General features: G+C 38.4%; 2 protein-coding genes across 9 annotated transcripts in view; both read left to right on the plus strand.

Annotated features, from left to right (window-relative positions):
• Positions 1–5,571, plus strand: part of hoxb3a (homeobox B3a) — a 51,772-nt gene extending 46,201 nt beyond the window's left edge. For all 8 annotated transcript variants that reach the window (XM_052131328.1, XM_052131331.1, XM_052131327.1 and 5 more), the window contains 2 exons: positions 2,133–2,733; positions 3,402–5,571. In XM_052131328.1, coding sequence (XP_051987288.1) covers positions 2,241–2,733; positions 3,402–4,162 — 1,254 coding nt within the window. In that variant the 5' untranslated portion in view covers positions 2,133–2,240 and the 3' untranslated portion in view covers positions 4,163–5,571. The remainder of the gene's footprint in view (positions 1–2,132; positions 2,734–3,401) is intronic.
• A 2,582-nt stretch (positions 5,572–8,153) lies between these two features.
• On the plus strand, positions 8,154–11,277 carry hoxb2a (homeobox B2a). Its single transcript, XM_052131334.1, has 2 exons — positions 8,154–9,219; positions 10,060–11,277. Exons 1-2 carry the CDS (start codon positions 8,727–8,729, stop codon positions 10,797–10,799), a joined length of 1,233 nt encoding a protein of 410 aa, XP_051987294.1. The 5' UTR covers positions 8,154–8,726; the 3' UTR covers positions 10,800–11,277.
• Positions 11,278–25,922: the final 14,645 nt, after the last annotated feature.

Here is a 25,922-nt window from a genome sequence, read left to right on the forward strand (position 1 = left end):
TTATTTTCAATAGTCAAGAGACGCACTGGCAATGTTCTGTCTGTCTGGGTTTTTTTTTTTACGTTTGGGTTGGTCCCTCAACTACGTCCAATTTCGACTGCGTAATTGCGTTAGAGTTGGATCAACAGAAAAGTTGGTTATTGTGTTACCGTAACAAGAGGGCCAAGACATTACGTGTTCCATTTAATGGAACTGCGATATGATTTCATATCTATTATACCCATTTTTATATCCCCCTCTTCCTCTCCCCGTTCTCTCCCTTGGACAATTCCTTAGAGTAAATGATTAGGATTCCGGCCGTCCTCTTCGAAGATAAATGACCGACATTTGTGACGTGTTGAGAGTTGATGTCCAAAAAATGTAGCTCACATTCACGCTTTCATGTAGCAGAAACGCAGATTTATTTTTAAATGACCAAATATTAATCTTAGCATTTGGGAAACATCCTTATATGGAGGACAATGCATTACATCAATTATAATCTTTATCCGAGAAAGATATATTCACAGACAGTTAATTTTTAACAAAGGATTTTGTTTCTTGATTTGTGTGTTAGCTTCTGCAGCAATGTTTATATGATCCTTCGAGCTCAGATGATCTTAGATTAGATGTTGGGCCAGGATTTAAATTAGGCATGTTTATGTCAGCTCCCATTCACATATTTATTTAGTTTTATGAGACCAATATCATTTCAAGATGATCTAATAATTTTTGAAGACCACGTTTTGTGGAACACTTAATTGTTTTCTGATACTGTGAACAAAATTATGCTTTTTTTGTTTTTGTTTTACTTTATCAATTAGATAAATTATGTATTTTGTTTATTTTTTATTTTCTTAACTGAGGCAGAATGCACAATGGCATAAGACGCAATTCACAACAATGGAAATCTGGCTTTCATTGTATGCATTCGCCTGCATTTGTCATGTACTCCCAACGAAATATACGGCAGTAAACACTATTATGGTTGATCATGCAATTTTAGAGCATGTATGTATAATTTATGTGTAATTATACTGAGTAAAACTATACACATAATTCATAGAAATTTCACAGTTGAAATACAAAATTTGTAGCGACTGGAGGAAGGGTATAAAATCATTCTGAAAAAAATATTTTCTCCCACTGTGAACTGAACTTGCAAGTATCTTTTCAAATTATAGCAGTAGCAAAAGCCATTTTAGCCCTCCTAAAACATCTCCCCCTCTTTTTAATACAATTTACTACTCAGGCGAGTGGGAATAAATGCCAGGTGCTTGTAATGTTTGAGTGATCGTTTTTGCCCGGTCCTCTCAGCAACCCCAGCCTCATGTCTTGAGGTTTTTCCAGGGCTAATTTTGTCCATTTCGCTCTAGCGACCATTATAAATAATACCTACCGAAGCTTCCGGGCACCACAATACTCTCCGCGTTCATAGAGGACAGCAAAAAAAGTTCAAAACACAGTGCCGGTTTTTCAGGTTTTTAATGTTGCCCAAATACGTATGTTTGTAACTGGAGAAAGCCCCCTGGATGGCCTCTGTCCGCAGAACTTCACACTCTGTATTGTTCATGTTTCTTTTTCCAATTTAGTAACTATTTGTTAGCTATGCATATTTCATCAGATCATTTGTTCAATTATTTTTTTAATAGATTATTTTCAATGTAAAAAAATAAATACAAATTAACTTATTCTATACAATGTCAGAAGCTTAGCATGGGGCTCTATTGTCACAGAATTAAAACCTAAACCAATGATTTGAAACATCTTTATTTAAAAAAAAAAGGAGTAAAGATAACTTCAAATATTTATTTATTTCATTTACTTACATACATATGGGGTATGATCAATGACCAATGAAGAGAACAATGATTTGGAGAAAAATAAAATAAAAGGAAAATTGAATATACGTTTAATAACACTATAATAACAGGCAAAAGAAAAAAATTATTTGATCAAATATAGTGTTGGTCAGTATGTGTTGTTTGTTATTATGTGTAAATGAGAAAAACAGAAAGGGGGTGTGGGGGGTTGGAGAAAGCATCTGCAGGCTGTGTTGTGGGAACATGCTATTCATGTCATGGTGTCTTTCAGTGCAGTAAGATGGATTTACCTCGCGCCCCTATTATTATGTGCCTCTTATAACCTTTCAGGTCAGCTTCCAAGAGGCCATTGGAAAGAGACCGTCACGTGACATCTAGTGCCAATGTTCTTCCAGAAGGTCGTCAGGACCCTGGTAGCCGGTATCTCGACTTTTGGAAATGCAGAAAACGACCTACTACGACAACTCAACACTTTTTGGAGGTTATTCGTACCAGGGGGCAAACGGTTTTGGCTATGATGCTCCGGCACCAGCCTTCCAGAGCACAGCGCATCTTGAGGGTGACTACCAAAGGTCTGCATGCTCCCTACAGTCACTCGGCACCAGCGCACCCCCACAGCCTCAGCATGCCAAGACGAAAGAGCTTAACGGCAGCTGCATGCGGCCCAGCCTGCCACCTGAACACCACCCACCCCCCCAGGTTTCCCCGCCTCAGAACCCTGTAAACATTGCTGCCTCAAATGCCACCCAGCAGCCAGGCGGTAGCAGTAGTGGTGGTGGTGGTGGCAATGGGGGCACAGCCAAATCATCATCCAAGTCATCTTCTCTAGCCTCAAACCCAGCCCTCAACAAGCAAATCTTTCCTTGGATGAAGGAGTCACGTCAGAACACCAAGCAAAAAAACAGCTCCCCCAGTGCAAGCTCTGTTAACGGTGTGTTTGCCAAACCATCTTCTCTTCTCTTCTCTTCTCTTCTCTTCTCTTCTCTTCTCTTCTCTTCTCTTCTCTTCTCTTCTCTTCTCTTCTCTTCTCTTCTCTTCTCTTCTCTTGCTGCCCTGCGTGACTGAGACAAATGTTGGCCAACACTTATTAACTTTAAATGGGATCCATTACAATGGATTGTACAGTTAAAAATAGTTATAATTTCATGATTATACATCCTGAATGTTTCTAACATCAAAGAGGCAGAAGATAAGACATGAAGTACACACAGATTATTGTGTAGATTTTAGATTAGAGGAATGCCACATCACCTCTCATATATGCTTATTGTGTCCAGATAATAAAATATTTATCCTACATGCCTCTGAATTTGCACATAGAGTCTTCTATCTTCTTTATTCACTCTGTAAAGACAAACCATGTTGAGAACACACCGTTGCCTAGTGCGCAGTGTGATTTTGGCCCTGGGCTTTAGATGTAATGTGATTTACATACACAGGGTCAGTGTTAGGGCATGCGTCTCTTAATAAATGCCAAAGTTATGAAGTGTTGACAACCAATATCAGGGGGATAAGTTTTTCATGGCCGGCTTTATTAGTGGCAACGATACTTTCAATTTCCATGTGGAGTAATTATGTTTTATTTTATTCTCACCCCAGCGGAGAGCAGCGGTGGTGAGAAAAGCCCTCCGGGTTCTGCAGCTTCTAAGAGAGCACGCACAGCTTACACCAGCGCACAGCTGGTGGAACTCGAGAAGGAATTTCACTTCAACCGATACCTGTGCCGGCCACGGCGTGTGGAGATGGCCAATCTACTCAATCTTAGTGAGCGGCAGATCAAGATTTGGTTCCAGAACAGGCGAATGAAGTACAAGAAAGATCAAAAGTCAAAAGGCATTGGCTCTTCCTCAGGGGGGCCATCCCCTACAGGAAGTCCCCCCCTCCCGATGCAGTCTTCAGCTGGTTTCATAAACTCCATGCACTCGATGGGCAGTTATGATGCTCCATCCCCACCATCTTTCAACAAGCCCCATCAAAATGCATATGCCATGTCAACAGCCTATCAGAACCCAATGAAGGGTTGCCCACCACAACAAAAGTATGGAAACACTGCTCCGGATTATGACCCACATGTGCTACAGAGTAACAGTGGCACCTATGGGACACCAAACATGCAGGGTAGCCCTGTGTATGTAGGAGGCAGCTATGTTGATGCCATGCCTGCCACTGGGCCTTCTATGTATGGTCTCAATCACCTACCACACCATCAGTCGGCTAGCATGGACTACAATGGAGCCACACAGATGTCTGCGAACCAGCACCATGGACCGTGTGACCCACATCCAACATACACGGATCTGTCTGCGCACCATCCTTCTCAGGGTAGAATCCAAGAAGCACCCAAGTTGACTCATCTGTAGCAGGTTTGGACATTAAAAAAACTGAAAAAGAAAGAAAAGATTAAAGGAAGACAAACAAAACAGACTAACCCATGGGGCGATGCAATGAGGTTGAAAAAGATGATCCAGTGGTTACTTGCCATGACTAGAGCACCAATTTGTGTCAACGTTGTCCTTACATTCATATGTGAACATACCGATTTTACATGAATTTTGTATCCATAGGTCTAAATACCCCTTTAAAGTGATAAACTTCATTAAAGGTGCATAAAAATGGCTAGTTTATGCCAAGGAATAGATTGTCTAGCTATATGACCTCATTACATCATTGTAAACGTTTCTGTATTTCTTCAGCATTGTTGCAGCATTCCTCACACTTCCGGTTCTATGGAGGCTGGTACGGTTTAGGCTACATTTAAAGTTACTGCAGATGCAAGAAAACCACTGGATTGTTTTCGTCCACTACCCTTATTTCACATACCTCTTCTTTATAAACGTCTCACTCACCAGTCAATTTCCAATTAATTTGTTCCCCCCCAAAAAACAAACAAACAAACAAAAACAAAAAAACAGCAAACTGCGCCTTGTCTTTAGCAGGATACATTGATCAAGATGTTCATCTCTTTATCTGCTTTAAAGGGTTGAAGTCTGTTTAAACTATGCTACCAACCCCTATTATTTATAAGTAAATATACATTTGTTATGGCTTTTGACACAGGGTAAAAAGAAATGAATTGTTGAGAATTCTAGTAAATTCAAGCTCATCCCCTCATTCTCAACTCACTGCCCCTCCCCTTCCCGCTCCTCAAACTCTTTCCCCAGTTCTCTATCTTTCCCAATCGTTGGGTTTGCCTACATTAGTCTAAACTAATACGAAAGGCCCATATTTTCTCATGTCTTGACTTAACGTGGAAACAGGGTATATTTGAACAAAAATGCATGTCCGGGAAACCGAGCTATGCGCTCTCGTCTGGGCACCATTGTTGCACTTAGAGTTTACATTTAATGGGTGAGGAAGAAAAGTAAATCTTATTTTAAATCGGAAGGCCTTCAATCAGCGTCTTTCGCTAAGTGTGTTCAAGTGAACATTCATAAATATATATTTATTTGTAATAGCCAGTTTAAATACTTTCTTTTTTGTATTATTTATCCCCATGTATTTATATCGATAAAATGTACTTTTTTAGTATCTACCTGTTATAAAAAGACGTTGTGTTCTTGTCATTGTAACAAATTAATTTTAGTTCTTGTATTTTAGAGATATGTAGGTTTATGTTACCCTTGTATGAATAATGTCTTCACTTGTACAGGGGGCGCAAGAACGGAATCAACCCGTTCCTGCATAGTCGAGGATTAGCGATTATAGCGAAACATTTTGAGAAATTCATTTGTCCTTTGTAACTACTTTTATTTCCTTGTTAAGAGTTGGTTGTTGAACAATTCTTTAATAAAATGTTATGTTATTCATTTCCACTCTAGACATTCATGAGTTTACCGAGGTGGTGGGGGTGGGGTATGGCTGAGCCCGCTATGGTCACGTGGAGCGAGTCCAATAGAATTGCTGAGCATTAGGCTACTGGTTATGAGATTAAAAGAGATTATTAAGAATAATTCCAATCTTACATATAATGTATACGTATTTTGTTTAAATCTTGATCGACTGTGTTGCTTTGCTTCCCGTAGGCTTACTTAGCCTACTACTCATTCAACATCAGATTTGGTTATTAGCATGCCCAGGATAACTCTAAACGAATGTATTAGCTATGAACAACAAAGAAGCTAAATGTGGGCTATATTTGTGTGTGTGTGTGTATATATATATATATATATATATACACACACACACATATAAACGATGTGATTATTTCGATGCTATTTAAGCACTAATATGCCTACGTCCTATTATACAAAGCAGTATTGAATTAAACATACCAATATCATCTATACTGCCTTGAAGTTTCTAAATAGCCCATGAAAAATACCTGTGTTGTTATCACGGGCAGAAATGGCCAAGCAAGCTCGCTTTTTTGCAGTAGCCTACTAACAAAATACACTGAAATATCTAATCACATCCTAATGCTGTGTACAAACATGAGATATCAAGTAGTCTAATGTTGTAACAATTTGTCATGCATTCCTGAAATGATAGATAGATAGATAGATAGATAGAGAGAGATAGAGAGAGAGAGAGAGAGAGAGAGAGAGAGAGAGAGAGAGAGAGAGAGATGAGAGATACATATTTAAACGGCTTTCCTCGGATAATACAAATCCCTTTGTTAAGTCCAGAATATCATTATTTTTCAAGTGAAAAATATCTATTTGCAAAACTAAAGCTGAAATTACTTGACAATTGTTAATGTTAGTAGCCCGCTGTCCGAAATATAAATATAAAACCCAAACAAGAAATAGAAAGAGAAAATATCATTGCGTCCGTGTCTCTCGCAGTCAACTCAGTAGTAGAGGAGAGCCTTTCAGATGAACCTTTCCCCGGAGTGCCCACGGCCTACAGCGTGCTTTGTATTTCCCTAATAATACCCAGACACCCACACATGGTCATAGTTGTGCCCACTGTTCTTATAGGCCAAAAAAAGAGCAAACGAAGCTTTTGTGCTACAAATCCGAACTAATGTTGTGAAGTTTATTACAGCGTGCTAGCTGCAACACAATATAGTTTTAACCACTATCAAGCATAATCCTCAACACCACGCGCCAATACAATGTATCCATAGCTGGGGAACAAAATCTGAAGGAAAAAGAAATCCACAAATCTGCAGAATAATGGGGGGTTTCTTTGTTGTGATCTTGAAGGAAAAGGCGAATTCTTGAGGATGGCTGCTGTCAAGCGCTTTGCCGGCGAAAAGATTGATCACCATTGCTGCCTCTCCACTCCTGCTCTAAAAATATCTACCCCCTATTCCCATTCGTTTTCAACTTTGACGCAACAAATTTAGTTCAGAACTGCATCAACTAAAATTACAGCGTTGCTAGCGTTGTCGAATCCTCAATAGAAATGCATTTATAGCCTAAGTGGAAAAACACAAAAGCAATCGGTGAGAATTTTTATTCGTAAACGCGAATGAATCATCGTAAATCACGATGAAATATTGGCTGTATACACACATTCAACAAACTAAGCGTTACACACACACACACACACACACACACACACACACACACACACACACACACACACACACACACACACACACACACACACGTTGGTCTATCTATCATTATGAGGACTTTCCATAGACATAATGATTTTTATACTGTACAAACTACATATTCTATCCCCTAAACCCAACACAACCCCTAAACCTAACCCTCAAAAAACCTTTCTGCATTTTTACATTTTCAATAAAACATCATTTAATATGTTTTTTAAGCTATTTAAATTATTTGGACACTAGAAAAGTCCTCATAAACCAAATTTATAGCATAATACCCTTGTAATTACCAGTTTGTAACCTAAAAAATTGTCCTTGTAAACCACATAAACATGCCCCCCACACACACACACACACATATGTTGGTGCAGCTATCATTATGAGGACTCTCCATAGACATAATGATTTTTATACTGTACGAACTATATAGATTATATACCCTACCCCTAAACCTAACCCTCACAAAAAACTTTCTGCATTTTACATTAAGTAAAACATCGTTTAATATTTTTTAAGCGATCTGAATGATGGGGACACTAGAAATGTCCTCATATACCAAATTTATAGCATAATTGTAATTACCAATACCCCCCGCCCCCTCCCCACACACACACTTATATTCTTACTGTACTGAATATTTATCTTACATCTTAAGCCCTTTAACGCCTGTAAATAAGATAAACGTTTGTCCAAATATAATAATTGTCAAACCTGGATTTTACTGCAAATATTCACGTGTTAATATCCGGTGGTTTCAGCAATCCTTCAGAGGCTGCGTAAAATTATCATTCAAGGTAAACACTTCTACAAAAAAATCATAATTTGCCAAATAGGAGATTCCCATCCATTACCGCACAAGCATGTCAGATAATCTCACCATCACTCTTGTACAACCTTATTTATGTGCTTTATAAAAATACATATTTCTACAGATACATCTCTTGTCTGTTACTCTTGTCAAAAATGCTAAGATTAATGACCGTTGATTGTAAATATGCAAGAACCCATATTGTGGATGTGCTTATCAGTCAAGGCCTGTGGATTACATCACTGCATTTGGATGGGTATTGTCTATTGTCACTTTACCTCTCATGACAAACGGGACTGTCCGAGCACATGGAAACCCGGAGCGTTTTTTATTATTATTTCATACATGCTGCTATAAGACCTGAATTATAATATCCTGCTGTATTTTTTCATGAATTCAGACAAATATTGCTTTCTTTTGCCACCAGGCCACGAATTTTGATTGGTTGAGATGAGTCATGTGACCAGGAATTGGCTGCAATTTCGCCCATAGTCTTCAGTTTAGTAGACCCTGGTCCCCATACGCTAGTAATATCACCAATATACACAATTATATTAGCCCGCAAATGTGCAGTCTTAGCAGGGACGCAAAATAAAATCTAGCCTTTTGGATGTTATTTTTTGCGAATGTTGGTGTCGCTGGACGCCCTTCTTGCCCAGGCGAAGCGATGAATTTTGAATTTGAGAGGGAGATTGGGTTCATCAACAGCCAGCCTTCCCTTGCAGAGTGCCTGACGTCTTTCCCCGCTGTCCTGGAGTCATTTCAAACTTCATCAATCAAGGACTCGACAGCAATTCCACCTCCTTTCGAGCACACCATCCCTAGTCTGAGTCCCTGCACAGGCAACCAGGCGCGACCAAGGAGCCAAAAGAGAACAGCCTCCAATGGCCTGCAGCTCCGGACACAAACAGCACCGACGACGCTGCACCAGCAAGGCCTGGCCCCGCTGTCGGGCAGCGCGCCCCTGGCCCACGAGTTTCCATGGATGAAAGAGAAAAAGTCCTCGAAGAAGTGCCCCAAGCCCGCAGCCCCTGCAGCAGCAGCAGCCTCTCCATCTCAGGCATCCTCCGGTTACACAACCGCGAGACTGGACTCACCGACGGGTACGTTTATCACTGCAGAGAACATGTTTGTTCTACATTTCTTCATTTTTTGACATTTTCCGTTGAATGGCTGATGACACGAATGGATGTCAATCTATGTAGCTAGAACTGAAATGACATGTTGTACTTATTGACTGCTATTGGGAACATCATTATTAGGCTATGAGGTTATTTCACATGCTTCGATATTATTTTACGCAATTAAAATCGTCCTGCCGCAATTATGGTCTTCACCCAGTTTTTGAGTGATATACAACGAGTATAGCCTGATTTGCACGGGTTATAGTATTTCACTTCTCATCTGCTTTGTCTATTTAGGAATAATTGTGTAATTTCATCTCATGCCTAAAGTTCAAGCACCATTAAGCGTGCATGGATGTTGTGTATAATCCGTACTATAAAATAATGTCTTTAATGTCTTTAGAACATGAGAGGCACATCATTTCTTGGCATGTATACAAAACTGTGCACACTCTGAGAGATTAAGTTGCTGACCTTCAGATAAGTAGATCTTGATCTGGTATAACGATTTAACTGCAATTGATGTCAGCTGAGACTCAATATTTATTCATAACCATACCTCATGGCTTGAGGTAGCCATTTTGGATACCAGTAGCCTATATATTGTGAAAGCTATGGAACAAAAGAAAAACAGGACCTTGCTGAAATAATGCATATACAGCAAGACATGCCTAACCACTGCAGTCAATGCGACTATGGCAAAACTAAACAACAGGGCTGCTGTGCACTGGTATTTTATTGTCGTCTGGACAAGTTCTCACATGAAGTTTGATGACATCGCCTTTTATATGGGACTTATGTGTGTTTTGATTCTTGCAGAAACTCAAGGTGGACTGGATAATGGTAGTGGTTCACGAAGGCTGAGGACCGCATACACCAACACGCAGCTACTTGAACTGGAGAAGGAGTTTCACTTTAACAAATACCTCTGCCGGCCACGACGCGTTGAAATAGCAGCACTTTTGGATCTAACCGAGCGCCAAGTCAAAGTGTGGTTTCAAAACCGACGCATGAAGCACAAACGGCAAACTACGCACCACCGTGATGGGCAAGAAGGCGAGCCCAGCGGTTTTGAGCCCGTTGAAGGAACCGAGGCTGCTTCACCTTACTCGAGCCAATCTTTGGATGTATCTGGTTCTGGCTCTGGTTCGACGGCAGCTTCCGAGAGTGATACGTGCCCAACAACTGCCTCCTACACGAACACTGCGGACAAAAGCCAGCCCACGCCTGAGGAGGGCCAGGCGAACCAGCCGGAGCCTACATCTGTTCCTGACACAGCGGTTCACTCCCCCCCGTATCCAACGCCTACTGCAGATAACCCCACCACAATGGGCGAGGGCCGTGCAGCTGGGCCGGAGCATTCGTTCACAGAGCCGCAAGATGCCACCTCTTTACCCGATTTGAATTTCTTTTCGACTGACTCCTGCCTACAAATTTCGGACGCTTTATCGCCGAGTTTGCAGAGCTCACTGGACAGTCCCGTTGACTTTTCCGAGGAAGATTTTGACTTGTTTACGAGCACCCTTTGTACCATAGATTTGCAACATTTACAGTTCTGAACGACAGTAATAATGATATCAAAACGCATACAAGAACAATCGAAGTCAAATTGATCACAATGTCATGTACCGCAACATTCCTAAAATAAGAGAGAGAAAGAGCAGGTTTTCTTCTATCAAACAAATAGGCGTGACACAAAGCCCAAACGGAGACAAATTGTCCATTATTTTGAAAACACAATGATGTAATCTTTTGAATACACATCGGGATGGCCCCTGTCGAAGTTTCAGGTATTTTATTGCCTTTTGATTCTTGGATTTTAGTCTGAATGGTTGCGGACTTTTACAGTGAAACTCAATCATTTGAAACTCAGGAATTGTGTCAGACATAAGGTATAGTTTGCTTTTAGAAATTCCCCAAGACGGGCGTTGCCCCCGTTGAATAATTTTAGAACTAGTTTATTTATTGAGATTCTTTATAGTAAATTTTAAATTTATTTATTGTACGTTATTTTCATAGTTGAAATAATAAAATCAAAAAACCCAAAACATATTATGGTGGAGCGAGAGTGATTGATTTAATAAGCTTCAATGCATCCATTCATTAATAATGATATTTTGATATTTTAATACAGACACCTTCCTTTTAAAAATGTGTTTTCTTTGTCTATTATGTCTATTATTTTCTTTGAACTATGTAATCCACAGTTTGAATGAATTTCAGAGGAACTTTAGGCTATATAAGAGTAGATAGTGTGCAATGATTTTATTATTATTATTATTCGCAGCGTTACATGTTTTTTTACGTCTTTTTTAAAAAAAATTACTGAGAGTGTGACAATTATCTTTGACAGATTATGTAAAATTAAACATTGATTTTATTAGTGTTATTTGAGGGAAAAAAACGGGAAAATCTCATAGTCTCAAGAAAAAAATGTATACATCACACACTTACAGTAAAATATGCTAAATCTATATTTAAAACACTGGGTATCGACCAGCCTGATTAAACGACATGCAACAAGAACGAAAAATTTCAAACAAATGGGCTTTGATAGACAAAGCAACCCCCTTGATGACATGAGACGTAAAAATCTGTATTGCGAATATTATTTATTTTTGCTGTCTAAAGAAAACTGGATGTTTAACCGGGCAGGGACTGTTGAAATAGGGCCGAGATGAGCTGGAAGAGGGTCAAGCGGTTGCACTGATGCAAAATGGCGCTGGAAACACAATGAAGGATATGAACAATAAAGCGGCAGCCATTATGGATAGTTCGGGCTCCAGCTGATTGCGGGGTGTTCCGAGCTGGCTCGTTGTCAGTTGTTCATACATCAATATATCAGTATATTTAAGCACGGGAGAGAACTTTGTTTTATTTTAGACATAAAAATCAATATTGGACACTTTGTATAAAAGCTGGATCTGCCCCAAACACTTAAACAGGAGAAGATCATCTTAACAATTGAAATACCGTAATGGCTAGACTGTTATCGTTTAACTATAGCAAAATGAACACAAATGATAATATAATAATAATAATGATGATAATAATATCAGTAAGATTTTAAGTCAGGGCCTTAAGTCATTGAATATTATTATCATCGGATAGTACACGTACCAAGGGTACCAAGATTTCGATTTTGGTTTGTTAAACCTATAAAGCAGAAACTGTGACTTAAAATATTATGACTAAAAAACGGCTAAAGTATTTTTTTGTGAACATCTTAACACATTCATATTTTTTAAAGTAAGACTATATTCTATTATTATTATTATATAGATTTTATATTATGTCTGCAGGACCAGATCCTTAGCATGAGTATTATGCAAGTAATTTATTATTATGCACATTTTGTTTTTGCATAATAGTAAATCAACTAAAATAATATAGATTTTATGTATGTATGATTTGATCTATTTTTTATTTACGAAAGTGGTAATGCATCTCTTTAATGTGTGTGTGTGTGTGTGTGTGTGTGTGTGTGTGAGAGAGAGAGAGAGAGAGAGAGTGAGAGAAACAGGTCCTCTGCTCATATTACTGACAAGGTGGATCTGGTCACTCACTCTTGCAACTTAAGTGCAATGCTACTCTGACAGCTGCAAGTTTAACCTTATCCATGTGAACAAGAGCAAAACACTCAGTCAATGCACACCTCACAGAAATTCATCAGCCCAGATATTCTACAATAAGAAAATAAGTTTCCAAATTAACTGGACATTGAGAAAATAAAGAAGCTTTCTAAATGCTATACAGTCTCTCAGGCATAATCGTAGATTTACTGTTGTATCAAGGGTGGGAGAGAAATGGATGGATAGACATGAATATAAAGACAGATGTCTCATGTTCTTTTTAGTAAAAAATGAGTCTGATTTTAGCCATCTGGTGGCTGGCATCTATCCCTCAATCCCAGTGTCTATTTCAAGTCATCAAATTTGATTTCCAACGTTCAGACATTTCTTGTTTAAGCCCTGGATTGGGGGTTTCTTAATTTCCTGGTGCCAACATGTGCAGGGCTTCTCACTCTTTCATTCCAACTATCTGTCCTACTTTTATTTAATTAATTTGAGAGAGGTGATACAGAGATTGTACATATCAACATATCTCCAAACAGGACAAACCACTTCTACCCTTGCCCGGAGGACAAATAACTTAAAAACCCTCTGGTGATTTTTCCCCCATCAGCCTGATCATTTGAGGTGTGGCTGCTGGGTCAAGTTTTATCTCTGTGTCTAAGCTTTGCTTGGTGGTCTGCCAGCTCTTACACTTTTATCAGTATGCCTCTCTCTCCGTCTCCCTCCACTAAAATCAGGGAACTGTTTATATATTTTGCAGAGCAGAGAGCAACAGCATTGGCAAGGCTTCCTCTCTGGGCCAGTGAATTCTAAAATAAGAAGAGATGTGGTGGTGTAGGGATTTTCTCACATGAGAAAATGGGCCAATGTTTACAGAGGTGCATCCTGGGTAATGCTAATCCTAAATCAGTGGTGGGACTGGCCAAGATTTAAGTGGAAATGTCTCTTGCCATTTCAGTCAAACCACAACAAAGGCTCAGTTTAAGCGGTTGGGAAAGTATTTTTTAAAGTATATTATTGTTGAACAACAATAATAACAATGGTAACAACAAAACATTATCAATGCTATTTTAGAAAGGCCTAATAGACTTTAGGATCAGCAGAACAAAAACAATGCATTCGATATATATATCATTTTTGTTATAGTCTCTCTTTTTAGTTTTCCTTATGTAATGTAAAGCAAACTTTGTTTGTTCATCAAATGCTGACAAATATCCAGCTACTGGCAATGTAATAAGAAAATTAAGCATCACACTATAAAAATGGACCATAATGGTAACTGGCATCATAGAATAAACTCCAAGCATGTTAGCGTAACAATATGCCCCAATTGGTGCTCTGATGTCTAGCACTATCTGATAAAATACAAAGCTAGTTGGAACCTCTCCTGTGATATGTAATAGTCCCGGGGTATCTTAGCTTAAACTGGTAAATTCACAGAACTTTTACAGCATGCCACCTTAACACATTTAATTGAAAAACAAGATATATCAACTCCATAAAAGGTTTCAATTTGAACTTGCACTTGGCTGATTGGTTAATATGCTCACATGAAGGCATCCTAGAAGAACATTATTCAATTAAACTTCAACTGAGAGCAACAGATTAATCTAGTCAAGACTTTGTCTGTACATCCTTTTAAGGCAAGTCAGTCTGCTCGGCAGCCATCTTGATTGCGACCTTGGGCAACTATTTTTTCAATGAAGGTACTGGCATAAAAGTACAGCTCCTATTTCCTTAAATGGGGCAAGTCTGAAATCTCCAAAATTATTTGTAAAGATTATGCATAAAAATCCTACATCAAAATCAGAAATACAATCTTATAACAATGATATAATACATTTAGACTCTTTAGTTCAAATAAAGATCTCAAGAGGCACCCCATGTGTTCTAGAGTTAAAATTAACTGGTGATGTTGCTATCAAAAAGGTGATTTTTAACTAAATGGCAGGACTTCTATGATTTCTCTAATTAATTTTTCAACAAGAGGCTTGTCTTTTCCTTTTTACACTGGCTCTGCTCCAGTACCGAAAATATATTCTGCTAGGTAAGACATTATTAATAACACCAATAATAGCATTCACACATCATGCCATTATATAATGCTTAACAGATCATTAGCCAATGTACATTCAGATAGTTTGAAATGTCATGGTATTTTCACACAGTGGGATGCAGAAGTTAACTAAAAAGTGAAAATGTCTGTTTTCTGTTTTGCCATCTTTTATAATTTAATACAAATATTTTCCTTGCATATAATGTAATCATAACAATTTAAGGAAAATTTTGATGAATTTCAGAATTTGATAATGTCAGCAATCCAGCTGGCATGGACTCCACAAGCAATCTAAAGTTTTTCAAAACTTGATGATCCATGTTATTCCAGCATGGTTTGACTGTTTCAAAAAGCATCTTGTGTGCTTCAATGGAAGCAAAGAAATCTGACCTTTTGTACAAACGACTTAACTGTCAAATTAAACAAATAAATGTTAAGACATGAAATGAAGTCTGAGGGTATGCTATCAATAAAGCAAAACCCAATCTCAGAAGAATTTGTCACAATAGCACGAGATGCATACGAGGTGTAAACATGACCATGATATTCATTTTAAAAGCTGTGATGTGTAAGATGGACGCATCAGTTCCAGGTATGAAATGTGTGTTCGTGAAGTGTATGTGATTGGTTGATGTATAAGTCATTCGTTTTGTACAAATTAAGTTGTACAAATTGGTAGGCCTCACAGTACTGGGATGAAATCTCATGAGATTATGTTGATAAAGCAGACCAAATACAAAATACCAATGAGTTCTAAAATTTTGGTAATTTTCTCAACATTTAATGCTGATTGTTATGCTGATAATAACATCTGTAATGTAGTTTAATTTCTTTACATTAATTCATACAAGAGTGCAAAACAGAAGCATTTTCACTAATGGGCTTTCTGCAATCCGCTGTTTATACATATTTCAAAGATAGATACAGTACACTGCATTGTATCTGTTGAGCTGATAAAGGAATATTCTGGGTTCAATACAAGTTAAGCTCAATCGACAGCATTTGTGGCATAATGTTGACTGCCACAAATATTAGATTTGACTTCTTATTTCTTAAAAAAAAAAAGAAGCATCAAAAACAAAAACATTAAAATACACACTGTTTTAAAAGTATAGCCACAAGATGTAAACAATATGCATATTAACATGATTTTAGTTTGATAAAATCACTTACCTTTTCTGTGTAAAGTTATATCCAGTTTGTTACCATTACAACATTACGCCATAAACTCAAAACCAGCTGTAAAAATTATTATTTAATAACTTCACAGTTTAAATAATACACAAGTTTTAAGTACTTTTATAAAATTATGAGATTCACATTTCAGCCTTAAAACCCTCCAAATGTTCATTCACTTCCATTTATGTGCTTTGCTGTAACCTCAATTTTTGCTTTGGACGTGCTGAAATTAATTATACCACAAATGCTGTTGATTGACCTTAACTTTTATTCCGTTAACCTTAAAAATGGCAAGACCATAAAGAAACCTATACAAATTTATTTATTGCTATTTTCTGACACCTTAGGGCCCAAAATCACAATTTAATGTTTTTCCTAAAAATATTGCTTTTATTTATTAATTTTACTCTTTGTATCCCCCAGGATATGCTGCCCCTTTAAGGTATAAAAAAAGAGTACATGTTTAGTTTGCTACCAAATTTTTACCCATTCAAAACTATTTCTAAAACATTAGTTTGGTGTCAGAGCCTTTTATAATGCTTACAAATCGTACCTTGTTTCTTAGAAATTGTATTATGTTATTGCTGTCTTTTTTTGGACATGTTACCATAGTAATTCCATGACTTTTGGACATGTTACCATAGTAATTCCATGTTTTTGGACATGCACCATTGTAATTGCATGTTGTTTGGACATGTACCATGGTAATACCATGTTTTTAGGATATGTACTGTATGTTGGTAAAACATAATATCTTCTGAAGTAACTTGAAGTACCTTGTAAATACTATGGTGTATGATGATGATGGCTATTGAGTGCCACACAATTTTTCAAAGTGTTATAGTATTAATATACCATCACTATACCATGGTACTGATCAAGATTGAGTGGGGTCAGTGTCCCAAGGCCTTGAACTACCAGGGACATCCAAAGCCTCAGGACTGCCAAAGGAAGGTGAACACCAGGGTCCATGGCTAAAACAGTGTAAGTTGGCCACTAGGGCCCCAGACCCTTAGCATGTACAGTGTGAGCTCATCACTAGGGACCCCAGGACCTTTGACAAATACAGCACAAGCTCACCAATTGAGTCCCCAGGCTTTCGGAGAAAACAGTATGGGCTGATTGCAAGTGTCCTGTGATGAAACACGATTAAGGAATCATCTGGGCCCCTTTTGTGCATTTAGAATAGCTTGGTCAGAAATGGTCAATATGTAACAAAAGGAGGACTCTCACATCCTAGGCTACATACTGATTTACAGCCATATAATGTTAGCCAAACAAAACACAACTTTCCTAATTTGTAATAAAGCCATTGTCACTTAACACAGTATAAGGGGTTTTCCACTATAGGTGTGAGGGGTGGGGGAGCCCCCCCAAAGACAAGTAACCAGGAATTCTACTGATTTTTTGTAAAAAAAAGTCAACCATTCTGCGTTCACTTTCCATTCATACATTAAACTCCTTTTATACCCCTAAAAGGGCAACGTTTCTCCTGAGATCCAAAAATTCAGTGTCAAATTATGAAAAATATAAACATTTAATTAAGACAGTTTCAATGTGAACATAATGTTGATTTCCTAGTAACAATATTTTAAGCAGAGAATGTCCCTCAAAATAAGTTAACTTAAACGTTAATTAAGTAAAAAAATAACACATTATTACCATAAGCTCAGCAGTTTTCTCACTACATGCTACCATGTCACATTAGATATAAATTATGAATTGATGCCAGTTTTTATACAAAATCACGTGACGAGTATTTGCAGGGACTTGCTCAGTGGTGCTTTCCTCAGCCTCTCAAATGTTTGTATCTGCCCGAATATAAAAACCTTTTTTAGGGTTAAGCATTATATAATGTTTGATAATTATTTGTTAAGGAGGAGTTAGTGTCCATAATAATTACCCACATTATTAATAATTCATTTAACTCTTGGTTTTATTTCTAACATGAGTTTAAAAACTGACAAATGGTGAAAAACTGGACTAGAACTTAAGGGAAGCAAATTTTATGTTTAACCTGTTGATACACACCCCCTTTTTGAGCGCAAACCTTGAAAATGACTTACCTGAACTTGAATGGTTGTATTTACGGGACCCTTTGAAGTATGGACACAGTTGTAGTATCTTTTGAAAGAAGACACTTTGGGCTTTATTTCCCAAGTGTCTGAATTAATATATGCTGTTAGCTTTTTAAAGTTAGAGAAGCTGAAGTTTATAGTAATGGAAATATTTTGTGCTGAACATGTTTTTATAATCTGAAAAAACTATAATAAAAGTACCAAGACAACTCATAAATATAATGTTCTCAAGCCACAAGTCTAAAGAAGTTACGTTTAAAATTTGAAGATGACTAACAGATAATGAGGTTCCTGCAAGGTTTTGTCTCTGTAAAATCACTGGAAGCGTACAGAGTAAAATTAAGGCTCCACCTATCAAAACGACACAAAATCTGACTGCACTTCTTGGCTATTATGAATACATTTTTTATTTTATTTTAATTTTGTTTACGAGACGCTAATATATAAGATAATATACAGTTTTACAACATGAATGCTGCTCAGATTGCAGAGTTTGTTGAAGAACAATGACAAAGGGTAAATCTTTCAGGTGTGATCTCATGTAAATAACGGAGAATATATCAATATTTCTCATATTTATCACTTTTATGGACAAAATATTGGATGTCTTTCAATGAATGCTTGTCATGGACATTTGACCCAAGTGTGGCGAACTGGATTCATCTGGCGATCGTGTTTTCATAATAAAGGTCTGAAGTCCCGTTTTTATGTTGCATGTTTTCATTTGTACTCCTGGCACAAATAACTAAATTGTTGTTTCTGGAGCATTGCTATCGTGAAACAGAGATCGGACATCAATATTGAACCCTAAGACCTTTGAAAAGATGTATCTTTTGTTAACATTAATTACAATTATAGACAGTAAATTATATATTAAATGTAAGCAGAGTGACATCACACCGCGTGCGTGGAATTGCGTATCAACAGGTTAACTAGATAAAGCTTCCATACAGCCTAAAGGATTGTGACCAGTTTTGAGGACGTATATTAAACTGAATTTCATACTTTCAATGACTGAAATAAAAGCTTTCAAGAAAAACAGTCAAAAACCTAACCTATAGTATTAGCTATGTAACTATATTCAGATTGTTAAACAGAAAGGTATGAAGCTAAGCTGACAGTGACCGATAAAGCTAAAGTGATTGCAGAATAGCACACAAGCCAATACAACAAATCAATTTGAATCCAAAAAGACAATGGTTTGCATGGACCCCAACTCTGATCTCTCACTATATCTAAACAAATACTGGATGCATAGTGACAGCTCAATACCTTTAGTAAAATTGCTAATATTTGGATAAAACTTGGCAGCATAACTTTAAAGTCTAATGTCATTAGGTAGAGGAAGAATAGTGTGTATAAGTTTGTTAACATTAACAAAACACCAAGAAAACCCACTAAAAAGCAGGGTATAGTTTTAAAAAGTTTTCGAAGACAGCAACAGATGGACGCAATCCGAAAGTAACGGGAATCCCTGTATGTTTGTTCACGGCCTTGCACAACTTCCTTCACATGCTTGTTGTCACAATCCAGGGGAATTTTGTTAATCAGAAATGTTTTTGTGGGTTTTGAAATCATTTGAAATCATTTGTATTCCAATGATCCAGAATATATAGTAGTTATTTTACAGAGAATCCAAGCGATCTCTTTTATCAGGCATAAGATTTGCTATTCAATCAATTTTATTGCAACAACATGCAAATTCCTAAAGAGGTTTTCCAGAACCTGTAATGTGATGAATCAGGCCAAAGCTACAGTCAAGTTTTTTGGTACATAAAATGGAAAACTTGGAGACAGAATAAAGTCCTTGTGTGGAAAAAATGACACAAGCATTTGGAGAGTGGCATTATATAATGTTGCTGGGGTCTATGTTATGCTGATCCCTCATCAACAGCTGTAACACTCAGAAACAGGCAAAATTATATTGTACAATGGCTTGAGGTCGACCCTTCACAGCTGTCCATATCGGCTCAGTGATTGAGGGGACATTCACCAACACTTGTACAGTATATAACAACAGCAAATCTTTACTCTTAACTGTGCCAACAAAGGAATGTGTTGACAATACTTTGGAGCTTTCATGTTCTCTTGTATTGCTAGTAGATGAGATGACTGCTTCAAGTCAGCCAAACAAGGAATTTACCTACCAAGGACTATGTGATGTACCAATGCAGCGCCCATGCCAAAATAGTTGTGCAGTGCATGATACATACTTACATACTTACCTCCCTACCTACCAGCCCACCAACTGTCCGTCCGTCCCCCTATCTATCTATCTATCTATCTATCTATCTATCTATCTATCTATCTATCTATCTATCTATCTATCTATCTATCTATCTATCTATCTATCTATCTATCTATCTATCTATCTATCTATCTATCTATCTATCTATCTATCTATCTATCTATCATGAATGAATGAATAAAGGAATGATTCTGATAGGAATCTCTTATATATGGCCATAATGAGCTTTTTAAAATGGAGCTTGTGCTTTCGACACTTTTCAAAGGGTTCGAAAAGTATGTAGAATTAAACATTAAACATTAAACATTCTTTTAAAATGTGGGTGATGTAATATCCACTCAGAGAACCTATCACATTCCATGCCTTTCCGCTCATGCAGCCCACATATTCGGTAAAGAGGTAATGAACAATATACAGAATGTCATGTGACACTTTGAACAGGAGCAGAGTGCTTTAACCTACCGTGATTACAGAGCATACTTGGTTATTATGTTAACTGCCAACAACATGTAAAATGAATTTCTGTTTTGCCTCAGTGAGTCACTGTAAGAGTCCCAATAACACAGAATAAATAAGACTTTCTAGGCAATTTATTCATGTTATACAAATATGATGTGATTTTGTAGTGACTCAGCATAAAAATCAGCATAAATCAGTAATGCTGAATGAGAGACAAGGACTTTGAATTGTTTTTAATACAAAATTTAATTAATCAAAAAGCAACAACTGCATTTGTAAGAAGCGTTAACCCCAATGACACTCAGTGAAGAGCTGTACATGGTGCATTAATACAAGCTGTAATATTATTTGTGTAAAGTGCCCTAAAAATATTTGCCCCCTTAATGATTTTCTCTACCACACACCGCCTACACTCGAAAAACTAAATTGTTGCAAAATTTCAAACAAAATCTAATATTACACAAAGGGAACTAAGCCACATTTTAATTTGTAATTTTTTTTAAGTTTTTGAGTACAAATAATTCAAATTGACTCCATGATAAATGCCTCCTTAAACCTAATAGATCATCAGACAACAACGAACTCAATGCCTATAATTTCAAGGTCCTGTCAAATTCAGGATTCAGGTCAGGACTTTGACAAGGCCACTCCTAAACTGTAATTTTGATTATTTTAGATGTGAACTTGCTTCTATGTTTTAGATCAATGTCCTACTGCATCAACCAACTTCAATTTAGCTTCAACTAACAAACATATAGTCTGTCATTCTCCTTAACAATTGGTATTAAAACAGTGATAAAAAGTGGCCAGCACCCAAAGCAGCAAAACATCCCCTACAATCCTATATCCTATATAGTTATAGACCTATATCCATTTTGCCCTGTCTCTCCAAGGTTTTTGAAAGCCAGATCAACAAGCAGATGATCAAACATTTTGAATCCCACAATACACTCTCTGCCATGCAATCAGGTTTTCGAGCTGGTCATGGTTGCACCTCAGCTACACTCAAGGTCTTAAATGACATTACAACCGCCATTGATAAAAGGCATTACTGTGCAGCCGTATTTATTGACCTGACCAAGGCTTTTGATTCGGTCGATCATCGCATCCTCATTGGCAGACTTGGTAGCCTTGGTTTCTCGAAAAACTGCCTCGATTGGTTCACCAACTACTTTTCTGGCAGGGTTCAACATGTTAAATCTGAGGGTCTGATGTCTGGACCTATTGAGGTTTCGATGGGTGTGCCACAAGGTTTGATTCTAGGACCAATACTATTCTCTGTGTATATCAATGATGTTGCTCTTGCTATTGGTAACTCTCAGATCCACCTCTATGCAGACGACACCATCCTATACACATCGGGTCCTGCATTGGACACTGTGCTAACCAATCTCCAAGACAGCTTCGATGCCATTCAAAATACATTTTGGGGACTTAAGTTGCTTCTAAACTCGAGCAAAACTAAATGCATGCTGTTTAACCGCACACTGTCTGTACCCGCCAACCTGACTAGTATCTTGACTTTGGATGGATCTAGACTAGATTACGTGAATAACTATAAATACTTAGGCACCTGGTTGGATAATTCACTTTCTTTTCAGTTTCACATTAACGAGCTTCAAGCCAGAATTAAATCTAGAATTGGCTTTTTATTCAGAAATAAAGCCTCCTTCACTTATGCTGCCAAACATACACTGGTAAAAATGACTTTACTACCAATATTGGATTTTGGCGATGTCATTTATAGATCTGCCTCTACCTCCCTTTTGAAAAGGTTGGATGTGGTCTACAACAGTGCCATCCATTTTGTCACCAATGCCCCTTTTAATACTCACCATTGCGACCTATATGCATTAGTGGGCTGGCCCTCTTTACATACTCGACACCTGACCCACTGGTACCATTTTATATATAAAACAATATTACGCAAAACCCCTCTGTACTTGAACTCTCTCCTTGTTATTGCTCTACCTATCCATAACCTGCGCTCTAGCAGGTACACTCCTTAGTAACCCCAAAAGCAAATACTTCTTTCGGCCGTAACTCCTTCCAATTTGCTGCTGCATCCAACTGGAATGAGTTACAAAAGACTATGAAACTTGACAATACCATCTCTCTCACTTCTTTTAAAAAAACGACTATCAGAGTTTCTGCCGGTCCGTTGCACATGTTGACCTTTTATTATAAATTAATATTAAATTTATCTCTGCTCTAGTTGCTTTTTTTTCCTTTTTTATTTCTCTCTCGATAACAACTTGATGCCTTTACTATAGATTATATTTCACTAATTGTTTATATACCGACACTGTCTATTTTATTGCCCAGATAACTTGTATTTTACTTAAAATTTTGTTTCTTGTGTATTTACTGTTTAATTTGTATAATTTCATGTGTAACTATTTGTATGTCTTGCACCTTCGCTTTATCTTGGCCAGGTCGCCGTTTCAATTGAGAACGTGTTCTCTACGTGCTCACCTGGTAAAATAAAGGTAAAATAAAAAATAAAAAATAACGCTGCCACCACTGTGCATTACTATCAATATGATGCTCAAACATTGGAACGCTAAATTTGCTCCCTCATATAGGAGGAAATTTGTTATCCAAAAAGTACCATTTGGACTCATCAGTACATCAAATATTACCAAAATTTATTGAGGATCATTCAGGTGCATTTATCAAACTTGAGATGAGCTTCGTTGTTGTTCCTGAAACTCCTACCATGCAACTATTTCATTAAGTACAGTTTTGTATAACTTAGCTGACACAGTAAAGGCATGTGGTTTTTTGAAAGTTTTTCTGAGATCTTTTGAAACTTCTGGATGAGGTTTGGAGTAAATTAAATAATGATGTCAAAATAATGCATGATTTCCATGTCTAATACATTTACTTATCTACTTATATAAAAAATATTTTTATGACACTGTATATGTGTGCAAACCTAGTAATCACAAAGTACACTGAACAACTAATGCTCATAGTTGGACCCCAATGCAATGGTGGTCAGTTCTCATTTGAAGTACAGTATTAGTCATGCAAGGCCATCAATGATAAATGGATGACATACATACCAAACCATCATATAATAGACCCTATTCACAGTAGCACCATATTTGATGAATGAAAACAAGGCTGTGGGAGACTTGCAGTCTCTTCAATGGCATGCACTGTATAAAGCTGCATAAAGATCCTAGATCACATGTTATTTTTCACAACATGTACTTTCTGGAGTAAGTTGTCTACTGATTTTAAACAGTTTAAACAACAGTACAACCTCTTGAAGAGACTGTAAGTATTTCCTGACTCATTTTCATCCCCTTTAAAAATCAGATATGGTGCTACAGTGAATACGGTCCATGGTATTGGTACCATCAGCACTTACATAATGTTTGACAATAGCTTGAACAGGTAAACTCAAGCTTTAGGTACTGTGACCAATCATAGTCCTTCTAACACCATGCTTGATGCACAAACCTTAGCTGACAAGAAATCAGGACTGTGATGCAAATAGAATTAAACCATGCAATTTGTGAATATCAAAACATTCAATAAAACATCTTATGCCTTGGAACAGTGCATATCCCATCTATCCATTAATGTTCAGAGTTGAAAAGACTACTATAATCTTCCTTACCATAATGTTTCTCCGGGAACCAGCACCTTATCGTGGTGGAGAGGTTTGTGTGCATTTATGATCCTGAGGGTTGTGTTGTCTGGAGCCATGTGCTCCTGGTAGGGTCTCCCAAGGCAAAGTGGTCTCAGGTGAGGGGCCAGACTAAGAATGGTTCACAATGACTCATGGATAAAACAGCAAGAGGAGGAGTTACCCTGCCCGGAGGAAGCCCGGGGCCCCCGTCTGGAGCCAGGCCCAGATGGAGGGCTCGTCGGCGAGCGCCTGGTGGCCGGGTTGTCACAGAGCCCGACGTGTAACCCCCCTCTACATCCCTTGGGCCCACCACCCATTGGAGGAACCGCAGGAGTCGGGTGCGCTGCCATATCTGGGACAGTGCCTAAGGAGTGGCAGAACAGGGTGGTGGTTCCCCTCTTCAAAAAGGGGGATCAGAGAGTGTGTGCCAACTACAGGGGTATCACACTTCTCAGCCTTCCTGGTAAAGTTTACTCAAAGGTGCTGGAGAGGAGGGTTCGGCCGATTGTCGAACCTCGGATTGAAGAGGAACAATGCGGTTTTCGTCCTGGCCGTGGAACGACGGACCAGATCTTTACTCTCGCAAGGATCCTGGAGGGGGCCTGGGAATATGCACATCCGGTCTACATGTGTTTTGTGAATCTGGAGAAGGCGTATGACCGGGTACCCCGGGAGAGACTGTGGGAGGTGCTGCGGGAGTACGGGGTGGGGGGATCCCTTCTTAGGGCGATCCAATCCCTGTACGTCCAAAGCGAGAGCTGTGTCCGTGTCCTCGGCACGAAGTCGAGTTCATTCCATGTGGGGGTTGGTCTCCGCCATGGCTGCGCTTTGTCACCAATCCTGTTTGTGATATTCACGGACAGGATATCGAGGCGTAGTCGGGATGGGGAAGGTGTGCGGTTCGGTGGGCTGGGGATCTCATCGCTGCTTTTTGCAGATGATGTTGTCTTCATGTCATCATCGGTCCGTGACCTTCAGCTCTCACTGGATCACTTGGCAGTCGAGTGTGAAGCAGCTGGGATGAGGATTAGCGCCTCTAAATCTGAGGCCATGGTTCTCAGCAGGAAACCGAAGGAGTGCGTACTCCAGGTAGGGAATGAGGTTTTGCCCGAAGTGAAGGAGTTCAAGTACCTCGGGGTCTTGTTCACGAGTGAGGGGACAATGGAGTGGGAGGTTGGCCGGAGAATCGGGGCAGCGGGGGCGGTAGTGCACTCGCTCTATCGCACCGTTGTCACGAAAAGAGAGCTGAGCCGAAAGGCAAAGCTCTCGATCTACCGGTCAATTTTTGTTCCTACCCTCACCTATGGTCATGAAGGTTGGGTCATGACCGAAAGAACTAGGTCGCGAGTACAAGCGGCCGAAATGGGCTTCCTCAGAAGGGTGGCGGGCTTCTCCCTTAGAGATAGGGTGAGGAGCTCAGTCATCCGTGAGGAGCTCAGAGTAG

Source organism: Xyrauchen texanus, chromosome 8 (assembly GCF_025860055.1).
Source record: "Xyrauchen texanus isolate HMW12.3.18 chromosome 8, RBS_HiC_50CHRs, whole genome shotgun sequence".
In the NCBI taxonomy this organism is placed as follows: domain Eukaryota; kingdom Metazoa; phylum Chordata; class Actinopteri; order Cypriniformes; family Catostomidae; genus Xyrauchen; species Xyrauchen texanus.

Excerpts from the sequence above, each read along its gene's own strand:
- hoxb2a (XM_052131334.1), top strand. The coding sequence starts at position 8,727 with ATGTTATTTTTTGCGAATGTTGGTGTCGCTGGACGCCCTTCTTGCCCA. Across the intron at positions 9,220-10,059 it reads GAGACTGGACTCACCGACGG|AAACTCAAGGTGGACTGGAT; the intron begins GTACGTTTATCA and ends TGATTCTTGCAG.